Raw genomic sequence first — 12,155 nt, forward strand, 5'->3', positions numbered from 1 at the left:
CTTTTGAGTACAAGTACATTTTGCTGATAATACTTATCTTACTTTAGTAAAAGTTTGAAGGCAAAACTTCTACATGTTAAGTATTTTTACAGTAGGGTATTGTTAATGTGAGAAAAGAATCTAACATGTTAAGAACTAAATTATTTAGGCTGCAGTTACTATCTGTATAAAGGGGTTAAACTTGCCACTTTACGACTAGATAGTTCAGAAACAAACTAATTCTTACAGTAGCTCATCAAAAAAGTAGTTCACTCAAACTACTACCAGTTTAGTAAAACTGTTCTTGCAGTTTTCCCTGCACTGCATTCTTCAGGATTTTTCAGATTTCACACATTTTTCTTGTCAGTCACTCCCCGCTATTTTCAAGTCCTTTCTCAAAATCAAATTACACAGATGTAGTCTGACGAAACATTTCCACAATGACACACATGAAATATTTACAGTTCAAATGTATTTAATAGTAACAAAATAATATGAACACATAGCATTAATATCAAATGAACAGTGGACATTTTACAACAGTTCCTGAGTTTTTACATAAATCATTGACACTAATGTTTGAAACGATATACTGTTAATACTGACAGGCTCAACACTGCAGAAACACACTAGACAGTAAATACTGTAAGTTTATTTCAAACAAACCATTTTATTGCAGTATTTACAATAAGGTATGGAGTGCAATGTAAGAAAATTAAAAGATAAAAAAAATGTATTATGTACATTAAATACTAAGTCAAAACTGGACAATATGTCCAATACTCACAAAATAATTAGTAAAGCACAGAAGGTCACTTATACACAGAAACAGCACTCTAAAAATCATACTTCACCACCTTTATAGTACATATTGAATTTGCAGCATAGTGGGATATATGTTACTCAATTTTATGGGTTACTCTGTACTCGTACATACTTGTTATCATCTGTAAATATAATAAAGGCTGATAAATTGTGCCTTATGAATCTGAGCTCATCAGCCTTTTGCAGTCTGTTATTTATTGCCTGTATAACTACAGTATATACAAAAACAAGTTTCCACTCTTGGCCACTTGAAACGAACTAAGACCATGTTTATCTTATGAACAAAGACAATGTAAAGGAGTTTTGTAAAACAATTTCAGTGTACACAGTAAAAAGTTTAAGAGTTATAAAAGAGAACTTGTTCAAAAACTGTGAAGGAATGTAGCTTCCAGCATCTTTTGCAATGAGAGCATGGGCCAATTGTGAAATTTCACAGCTTTGAAATGGTTTTATTGTATAATAGAAAATGAGGAAATCAAATCTAAATTAAAAAAAGAAAAAACTAAACAAGTAAAAACCCAGTGTTTTAAATGAAAATTAATCCTACCAAAAAAATAAAAAACTGTTTTACCTTATAAAAACAGTGTCACAAAATGATATTAAAATTACTTTGGCAAGTTGGTTGATTTGATTTTGATGTGCATCAGAGAATAATGTGCCATGTTACACCTCAAACTTTACCATCTAGAGCATCATTGTTTCAAGTTAACCTCAGCCGGGTTTTTTTTTTGTTGGTTCCATCTTATCCTCTCTCTCAGCTGTCAAATGATGAATGAAGACTTGTGGCGAAAATGTCCCTTTGAAAAATACAAATTATAAAATCAGTATACAGTTCCACTCCTACGCCACGACTACTGTTTGAACTTTTTGCTTTTTGTTTAATATGTCCCTTTAACATGCGGTAAATACTGTTTGTGTTTAATTCAATCTCTCGTTAACTGAAGTATAACAAATTTTGCAGTTTTTATTTACCTCATCTGCATCACCATATTCGACACCGTCAGTCTGTGCTGGCCAATTGAAGCTGAAATAAATAAATAATAAAACACAGAAGTCTTGACATAGTGCAGACATAAAGCCTTGGATACAGAATAACAAACAGCCTCTTTTCCTTCTTCTGTGATGTAGTTTATACTCACTTGTTTTCATTGTGACCTTTTTTGGAGAAGCAGCCACGTTTGAGGGAATGACAAATGGAGCAAGTCAAGATCAAGAAAACAATCACTGCACCGAACGACTTGAGGAAAATCCCGAGGATGTCAACGTCATCTGCAACAGGACAAACAGATGAGATCTTAACAAATTTAGGCCACCTGAGAGATATCAATGCCTGTAATAGTGACTTACAGCTACAAAGTTTTGTGATTTATGTTCAAAATGATTTGATAACTGATTCAATCAATGACTCATTTTAGCCATTTTTAGTTATGCTATTCTTCCACTTTTTCTGTTTCACATTATTCAGTTTTCATTACTTCACATCATTATCAAACAAATACTTTGTTTTTTGGCCACATTAATATGGCAGGTTCCAACTAAACTAAAGGCTTTAATATCTTGTGATGGATGGACTATAGTTACTAATTTTGATATGATATATACTACATGATTAATCAAGAAACTAACAATAATCAGTACTGAAAACAATCTATATCTGCAGCCCTTATAAAACAAAACTCAAATTAAAACAGGAATTCCTGATTATAAAGTTGAAAGACTTTCTGCAACATATCAAGATTCCCACAATTCTTAATTTCATTCATTATGTCAGTATCACAAAATAGTTTCAACTATATGAATAACTATTCAACAAATAGCCTGAACCTCATCCTCCATTCTTCTCTGTATCCTCTTCCGTTTACTCACTCTCACCTGCAAAATAGCATTTTAGGTTGCTTAGTGCTTAGCTTAGCTGATGCCTCACTGGTCCTGGGTTCAAACGGACTTGGCCAGCTGGGACATTTCTGTCTTTCTCTGGACTTTGCTTGCCAAGGGATGCAGATTAGGCGGGTTTAGTTGTCTGTCTGCTGCCTTCAAATGGAAGTCGTGGGGAAGTACAGTGTTTTTGACATGGGAAGTACTGCATATGTCATTATTGCTATTACTACTACTAGTCATATCTCTATTATTATTATCATTGTTATTGTTGTTATTATGCTTCTCTGTGTCTCTCTCTCCCCTCTCCCCTGCCTCCCTCTTTCTCTCCTGACCCAACTGGTTAAGGCAGATGGCCGCCGACCTTTGCTTGAGGTTTCTTCCCGTTAAAGGGGAGTTTTTCCTTGCTGCTGTTGCCAAGTGCTGCTCTTGGGGGAATTGTTGGGTCTCTGTTAAAAAAAAGTGCCCTAAGATAACTTTTGTTATGATTTGGCACTATGTAAATAAAACTGAACTGAACTGAATTGAATATGCTTGGCATATTAGTAGTGGTTGCATATTCAAAAATGTTGCATGATTTTGTGTTATTTGTCCTTTAAAGTCATGTTTAGTGGTGAGAAATAGTAAAAAAAACTAAAATAGTTATTTTTGTGCATAAAATTTTAGATCATCAAAAATCTCTTGCACAGCTGTGTAGTCTTTGTGACAGGTGCATTGGTGGAGTAGCCACTGTGAAGACAGTGTGCAGGTGTCCCGTCTTCTTTTTAGTACATGCATAAAATTTTAAAAAGAGAATTCTTCTCATGATCATGGTAAACACAAACCGTTTTGAAGCCACAATTAGCCCTTTGACCTGTCCAGGGTGTACCCAGCCTCTTACCCAATGCATGCTGGGATATGCACCAACTAAGCCTGCCTTTATAGAAATTGGATGAATGAATCACCTATAGTTGTGAATCCTGCCATGATTCACCTGTCCACTAGTAGTGACAACTTTCCTGCTTCTAGCAGATCACCTGAACACATTAGCTGTCTGCTGTCTCTTTTTCATTTGTGGTATACTCTTTTGAGTCTGCCTTGTGTTCCAAGTACTGTCCACATAGACCTGTATAAAATACTGTACACATACACAATATGAGCTGGTGTTTCTCAAAAAGTCTCAGAAATTGCCTCAAAACTTTGCAGTAAGTAAGTTCCAAAACTGCTTATTCATACACACGTCACTCACAGACTTCCATCATTTGCGGGGGACACTGTGCATGTCCGGCATCGTTCTTTGCTTGGCAGTAGTACTCCCCTGCGTCCTCTTTCCTCACCCTTCGAAATTTCTGATGAGACATTTTTAGACATCTTTCAGTGCAATGACACATAGCTGCTTGTCAGCAAAAATACTGAAGGATGTGTGGCTGTGAATAAATTCTTGACATTTTCTAAAGAGTGGTTGTTTTCAACTTTGCTTTAACATTTCATGATATGAACTTAACATTACTGAATTTCTGCCGTGTGTAAAACTAGCTTTTATATCTTTTAAGTAAACCATAAACACATCATCTTGACTTTAAATGCCACATTATCCTCCTTTCTGGTTTAGCTTCCTCACTGGCTTTAGATGCATGGATTAATACTGCTGTTAGTCATATGATGGTTTAGGTTTTGCTCAGATTAAGCTGTTCACATACTTTAGAGCTGTAATTGAGCATCCTTAATGCTTAAGAGTCCCATCCACCAACAAGACAGTCAGGTAGTAAAACATAAAGTACAAAAAGAAGTGAAGACCATTAGAAAGATCGTAACGCAGAGAGAAGATTTTACAGTAACTCTTACCAGGCCTCCAGTGTCAGGGTTTATGCTGTAAGAAGAGTTGGCAAACTTTGGGCTGTTTTTGTGGTCCTGGGGAAGTTCCTCGTTGTTGTGGAACCAGCGGTACTGAGATGCAGGGAAGCCTTCGTTCTCCAGACATCGTAGCTCGGTTGATGTTCCCACTGTGACTGCCTCTGGCACGCTGCACCGCGGTACGACAGGTTTCACTGCATGTAGACACAGACCAAACTGAGAAATACTGAAAAACACCTCTATCTACTACAGGCAATATCACCTTTACAAGATCTTTAAAAAAAACATGTATCAATCACTCCAGATATGACAAGTAACAATTACAAGTTAGCAGAGCCTGAGGTAATGACTTAAAGTAATAGGTTGACATTTTAGGATATGTGTTTTTCATTTTCTTGCAGATAGTTAAATGAGAAGATTGACACCACTCCCATATGTGTCCCTTAAATATAAAGCTACAATGAGCAGACAGTTAGTCTAGTGTAGCATAAAGATTGGAAACAGCTAGCCTGCCTCTGTCCAAGTGTAACAAAATCTGCCTACAAGCACCTCTAAAAGCAATCGCTCATTGTAAAACAAGACTCCAGAAAGGCACTGCACCTGGCCAAAAAATAGTCAAGCACATAACACCCAATAAAAACACACATTTTTGTTTTTTACACTTCGTTTTTTCTTTGGATTAATGAACAAGATATAATGTCTAATTAGTGAGCTTAGAGGTGCAGATAGGCATATTTTTTCACCTTTGGAAAGAGTCAGACTGGTTGCTTTCCCGTTTCCAGTCTTTATGCTAAGCTAAGCTAACTGGCTGCTGGCTGTAGCTTCATATTTTTAGGCCAGATATAAGAGTGGAAACAATCTTCTTATCTAACTCTCAGGAAAGAAAGCAAATGAGTATATTTCCTAAAATGGTTCACTGCTCCTTTAAAATTAGTGTAACAGCCCACAAATCCTGAAATATCAATTCTATCTATCTCTCTTAAATGTCTGAAGTGCAGCATAATTTTATCTTGATATGTTAACCCACAGGATTATAAATCCAGATGCACTATGAGTCTTAGACAATCGTAGACAGGTCAATGGTGTGGTTAGACTCTGCTGCCATACCTCTTACTGCAAGACTAATGAGTATCTCATCAAAGTCCCTTTGATCATCGATGGCAGCCACCTCACAGCGGTACTCTGCAGTGTCTGACCGAGTGGTGTTGAAGATCAGAATGTTGGCTGGCTCTCTGAGCTGTGCTCTGTGCTCCAAGTCCCCTTTTCAGAGGAAGAAAAAAACACTTTACAATTGCTCATTCAAATACACAGCATGACTTCACAGTTCAAAAACAAAATTCAATGCCAAGTTCTTTCAAGGTACCATTCATTCAGCTAAGCTCTGAGTCTTGAGACATTGCTTTGAAATGCGGTGGTCCACTGGTTGATAGGGTTTTCAAAAAGAAAGAGTTTTCCGAGCGGTTTACCTGCTATCTTGTTTTGAAAGTACACATAACTGGGGACACCATTTTTAATCTTTTTCCATTCAATCCTCGGGTTGTTAGTTGAGATGGACTCTATTAAACAGGTCAGTTCGATGGCTGTGAAGAAAACAGAAAGCATGAGCGAAAGAGCAGGCATCCCAAATCAGGAAAAGAAAAGCTACTTTTGCTAAATAGGTTGGAGCAACTTACGCTCAAACTCATTTGCCCAAACAATCTTGTCCGTGGTTCGGAGGATTACCCCGAGTGATGATGGAATGTGGCCTGCAGAAAAAAAAAAAGGGAAGAGAGACATTAAACGCTGAGTAACCCTGATTACACACACACACAAGCATTTCCATTAGCAGACATTATCAACTGGGCATGTTGCCTAATAAACAGTGGATTAAAGTGATAAATATAGAACCTCTCAGAGAGTGAGAGAGCCTCAGGATCTGATTTAGGGTAAACACATCATATTAATTACTTCCCATTTCTATTTACGAGGCCAAAATGTGTAAATTGTACATTTTTAATGAGCATGTGTACTCTGTAGTACAGGCTTTTGGCATAAACTGACTCCTAAGAAGAAATATTCTGACTTCACTGTTTGAATAGCCTCCTTTATAGTGATTAATTAGTTAATCATTTGGCTGGTGATAGATCATAAGCGAATAAGTTCTAAATGTTAGTTTACTGGTACTACAGATATTACTGGAGGGGTGTCTCTAAATAATTGGGCAGTGAAACATTTTTTTTGTTGTTGTTTTGGCTTTACTCCAGCACACTGCTGTTGAAATGAAACAGAGACTGAGGTTAAAGTGCTGACTTTCAGCTTGATGGGTGTTTTACTGTGTTTACATCCATGCTGGAGGAAGCCTTTTAAACACAGTGCCTCCAGTTTTAGGCAATGCAGTGAGACAGTGATGCTAAACATACAGACGATGCAACCGAAGCATTTTTAGAGCCAAATAGTGAAATGTTCTTGAATGACTATGTCAATCACCAGACCTAAATCCAACTGCGTATTTGTTCAATTCAATGAAGACCTAGATGTTGCACATACAGAAGGATTTCAATCTTTCAACACTGATTTTAATGCTGAAAAGTAGAAAAACGAACAAACAAAAACCTCCAGGGTAAAAATAGAGACAATACATCCAGACAGAAGGTGGATTGGGATGTCAGATTTATGTCAAAAACATACATGATGTTAGAATATGAGCATCTGCGTCACTTGTTCATTAGAACTCAGTAATGTCCGGGTAACGATATGCCTCTGAGAAATAGATGTAATGGGTCAGTGATGTGTCACCCATTAGAGCAGTGTGCTCTCATTTCTTTTCTCAAACTAATCATATTTGGGAAAATGTGCTATTAAAACATTTATTCACTCAAAAACAAGATGGCTTTGTTGAAGTGGTGTGCAATTTCTCAACTTAATTATACTGAATTTGGCTGTTGTTGAAAAGCCAGCCGTACACCCTCAAACAGGATAACAGTTAAGTTTAACAAATCGTGCTTTACTGAAAGAGCAGCTAAATTGTGACACTAATTTAGACTGGGTACATAAAATAAACAATGTGTCGTAAACACTAAACAAAACAAACCAGAAGCACAGATTACTTAGCAGTGCTTAAACTCAAAGCACATTTAATCAACCATCTTGGTTTCCCTCTGGCACAAACAACAAATCCTTATTTTATGTTTTAAGTTCCTTGCTTGAGTGCACTCCTTAAAGCAATCAGCGCTATTTGTAAATGTCATATTTTAATAACGAGTGGCTTAATTCACAAATTGTGTCAAAAATGGGCCAGCAGAAAGCCGATTCAAGCAGAAAATAAATGAGTATGGGGGAGGAGGGGTGTACAGCAACAAATTAAGGAAATGTGAAAATTATAACTCCAAGTAAACACATTATTCCACAATTTAAAATGCTAAAGATAAATAAGCATGTTTCCACCTTCCGCTGGAACTCTATACCCAACCTATTGTGTCTGCGCCACTTCCAAATGCAGTAATTACTGGTTACACTAACACACTAACTGCACCCATGCTGTGTAATGAAGGCATTCCCGCTCCCAGTGGGGGCTGTATGAAGGGCTGAAATTAGACAATAATAATCAGTGTTCATGTGAGCAGGCTTTGAATACTGCAAGACATACTCTCCTGCTTGCCTGAGGCATTCTGACTAACTCTGAGCTAAGGCATTTGTTCAAAGCGGTCTTGATGGCACACGAGTGACCCTGAGATGTACAGTATGACTCTGAGCCAAAGGGAGCCAGCATATAGCCGATGCTCGGTCTGAAAGTGATGAAAACATTGGTTCTGCCAAAGCATCCGGTCGTATCTGCACAGCTGCGGACTCTGATGAGATCTGACTCCCAGGTCTCAGCTTCCGTCTCTGTTGCTGACTTTCCCACCCTGTACATCAAGAGCTATTTTTACCCCAGCTGTGACTGGACATCCTGAGAGACACAAGAGACCTCGTCCAACAAACAATCCCCGGGGTCTTCAGCTTCATACACAGTTAGGAGTCTAGTGTTGTGGGCTAAATCCACAATAAAGGCAGAAGCTTTTTCCCCATACTGCAAGTTCACATGAGGAGGAAGGGTCTGATTTTTAGATGCAAAATAAAAACTACAGTGCTTTTCACAACTCTAGTCATTTCATCACCACATACAAGTGTGTCACATGTTATTCTACGTTTACAAGAAATGATTCATTTAATTAAGTTTTGCTGAAGTCTGTTTGTTTTTCTACAGCACTCTGCAACACTGTGAAGGTCCTTGGAGGCGCCCTTCGCCGCTACATGTCGTCACCCTCCCTCCCTCTAAAATAAACTTAAAAAAAAAAAGGATAAATGAAGTTTACTGTCATTGTTATTCTCAGTATATAATAACTGATAATGGGGTTACAAGTAATCAAGATCAAAAATCTGTATAAATCTGTGTTATATGATTCCTGTTAGAGGTTCTTCTCCACCCAAACAAAACCAAAAGTAGGCCGTGGGAAAGAATCACCACAGTCAATTAACAAGACAATGTATAACTAATTGCTAATACAAGCTTAGAATAAAAGCATCCATACAACAATTGTTGGTCCCGTTGTGGCACAATGTAGGCCAAAGAGAAGACAATATTTTTGAATTATGAAAATAATCTCAGCGCTTGCTGGAAAGCAAACACAGGCTCCTTTTTAATCCCTCTGTTGTCTCTGATGCATAGGCAAAGTAGGTCTATAGCCTGTTCTGAGAGAAACGCGCTCTTAAATAGCCACATTCTGCAATCCTCTTATGCACCAAATATGAAAACAATTACCCATCCCCATCCCTGCGACAACAAAAAAAGTTGTTGATCCAGTGCATCTATAAAAAGCATCTTTCCCAGACATTCCAATGCAGAGCAGACGCAGCGAATATGCTGAAGACAGAGCTTCAAAAAACATGGAGGAGTGTGTGGACCGAGGACCACTGGCATTCACAGCATACTGGAGTGACTGCATAATAACAATTAATCACTCCAGTAGATTAAAACGAGATGGTCTTATTTTCACAAGAACTTGAGGGAAATCTAAGACACACATGAACTGTGTTTTGCCCTTGTGTCCACTGAAGCCACTCTAGGCCGCATGAATGACAGCACTGAAGAAAACACACTCCCTCTACGCCACGAGATCCCACAGTGAATAAACATTAAGCTTTTAGAGATGAAACAATTAGTCCTTTATGGTCATTTTTTTTAAAGCAAAAAAGCCAAACAATCCCTGGTTCCAGCTACTCAAGTGTGATGATTTGCTGCTTTTCTTTGTTTTACACCATTGTAAATTGACACTCTTTGAGTTAGTACTGTCGGTCGGACAAAACAAGCAGTTTTGAAGACTTGTTTTAATTTTGTCACTATTTTCTGACATTTATAGACCAAACGATACCGATTAATCGATCAGTAGCTTAATCCATAATTAAGATAATCATTACTTGCAGCCCTGGTAGGTTTTACACCTACTCCAAAATCAGAGGAAGAAAGCAGAAACATTCATTTTGTCTTAATTTAAATAAAATTATTTAAATGTATGCACCATTGTGTCCCAATTATATGAGGCATAAATTCAACAATGCTAATACTGATTCATATTCATTATTCAAACCTAAATGCAGTCTAAATCTTGAGGGTAGAATTTTAGGCTATTAAAATAGTCTAAAACCTTGAATTTTGATCATTTGCCACGCTGCTGTGGAAGTCATCTAGCTACATTTTACGCGCTGCATCGGCCGCAGGTCAGTCCTGAGTTTCACAACCAAACCACAGTGTCAACAATCTGATAAATGAAGCTTTGCCTGTCAGCCGCTTAGTCATTTGATTGACCCTCGCAGAGGACCTGGGTCAAAAGTTCAACATTTACTGATGTAATCTGCCATTTAGAAATCACCCAGTCCATTGCCAATTTTCCCTCAGCAGCAGCAGCAGCAGGGTGACCTCACACCAAGCGTACACCAGGGGTGGACACAGCATTTCATACATTGATAAGCCCAAAGCTCCAGCTGGTTTTTAGGCACCATGACTTAATGTACAGCAGATTGCCCTCCACCTGCCTCACTGATAACACCACGCTCACCATCATCAATCACCACAAAACCTCTAAACAAATACACCACTTGGATGAGATTCAAGCTGGGCAGCACTATGGCATTAAAACTTTGGGATTTCACATCTCATCTTAATGAGATATGGATTTTATAACTGTATGGGCCTGTGGTTATGCTGCATACACAGCAGATGTTATTTGAGATGCTCTAGCTTACAGGCCTGTTATTTCTGATACCTGTCATGTCAGTGCTAACATGACAGGCTCCCCTCCATGTGTCTGCGCTTTCTTTTGCCTAAAGTAACGTCCGCTTTGTTTTCACTCTGGAGAATTTCCTCACATTTAGTTACTCGCCGGTGACAAGTAAACACGAGCGATGTGATGTGAAATTTCGAGGCTTGGTTAAACATTTGTAATGATTAGAAACACATTAATTTAACACTATGTCGTACGCTGTTGAAAACGGCACTGGTTAGCAAACGGTAACATAAATTCAAACGTTTAAACATGAAGGATGCTCATACGACGACGTCATTTTTCAGGTTTGAGCCGCACAACAGCAACGTTAGCGTTACTGGAAACAAGAGCAGTCGTTATAACGTTATGTACTTAACACCACAACAATTAGTTAACAATAATGCTCTTTTTTTTCTTTCTGCTCAACCTGTTTGTGTCAAGCTAGCACAACGTCTGGTGTAACGTTAGCGGTGACAGTCAGTCACATTACAGCTCTGATTTTAACGGCAGCCGCACCTAGTTAAGTGCACAAACGATTTGATAATAGCACTGTCAGAAGGGAAAATAGCTTACCTAGGCTGGTGTAAAGAAGAAAACAAGCTATCAGTCGCACAATCGCCATCTTGCAGTGTCTCATTTATCGGTTACAATTGCACACACTCAGCACCTCTGAGAGGTATGAGGATGAAGGCAGAAAAGACTGGTGGATGTTGCCATCGACGAGTTTCCATAGCTACAAGGGCTTCTGGAGCTGAGTCCTCAGCGCTGTCTGACAGGCAAGAGGCGGTGCCAAGTGTGAACTCCTCCTCCAAATTACTCACAAATCTCAAAGTGTTTTCGTGGAGAAAATGTAGCCATGGCCCTCTAGTGGTTCTGTTTGTACTGGAGACGAATCTAATAATGTCCTAAGGATAATTTAAAAACAATAGTCGAGTGCCAAGTGAACACTTAAGTAGGTTTTTCTTGCCACAATCATTCCTCCTGTTCATAGTGGCCATTAGAAGATCCCTTCATAATGCAATTACAATGTAAGTGATGGGGGCCAAAATCTGCAAGCCTCCTTCTGTGCAAAAATGTATTTTAAAGTTTATCTGAAGCTAATATGAAGCTTCAGCTGTCCAGAGTCGAATCTAGTAGATATCTTACAGTCTTTTTATTGCCAAAGTCCCTCTTTTTGTTACTATACTTCCAGATCAACAGGGAAACACTGTCCAAGAAAACACAAAGAGGAAATGTGATGCTAAAAAGACTGTAAATGTGGCAGATATCCACTTAATATGACTAACTCAGACAGCTGAAGCCTCATATAAGCTTCAGATAAACTTTTCAAAGACTGTGTGGACATACTGTGGATTTTGGCCC

The 12,155-nt window shown here is 38.3% G+C and overlaps 1 protein-coding gene across 1 annotated transcript; it reads right to left on the reverse strand.

Annotated features, from left to right (window-relative positions):
- Positions 1-436: 436 nt before the first annotated feature.
- Positions 437-11,563, reverse strand: jam3a (junctional adhesion molecule 3a). The gene is made up of 9 exons (XM_042414943.1): positions 11,367-11,563; positions 6,186-6,257; positions 5,979-6,092; positions 5,620-5,772; positions 4,504-4,706; positions 3,908-4,007; positions 1,944-2,073; positions 1,777-1,828; positions 437-1,601 (listed from the first exon to the last, which is right to left on the reverse strand). The coding sequence occupies exons 1-9, from the start codon at positions 11,428-11,430 to the stop codon at positions 1,566-1,568; spliced, it is 924 nt and encodes a 307-aa protein (XP_042270877.1). The 5' UTR covers positions 11,431-11,563; the 3' UTR covers positions 437-1,565.
- Positions 11,564-12,155: the final 592 nt, after the last annotated feature.

This window comes from Thunnus maccoyii, chromosome 6 (genome assembly GCF_910596095.1).
Source record: "Thunnus maccoyii chromosome 6, fThuMac1.1, whole genome shotgun sequence".
Lineage (NCBI taxonomy): Eukaryota > Metazoa > Chordata > Actinopteri > Scombriformes > Scombridae > Thunnus > Thunnus maccoyii.

Bases quoted from the DNA above. Each gene is read 5' to 3' on its own strand.
- jam3a (XM_042414943.1), bottom strand. From the start codon at position 11,430: ATGAGACACTGCAAGATGGCGATTGTGCGACTGATAGCTTGTTTTCTT. The intron at 4,008-4,503 runs GTAAGAGTTACT...ATGTCTCATCAG, and splicing joins ACCCTGACACTGGAGGCCTG to AAATTTCGAAGGGTGAGGAA. The intron at 2,074-3,907 runs GTGAGTGACGTG...GTCCTGTTGCAG, and splicing joins CCCGCAAATGATGGAAGTCT to ATGACGTTGACATCCTCGGG.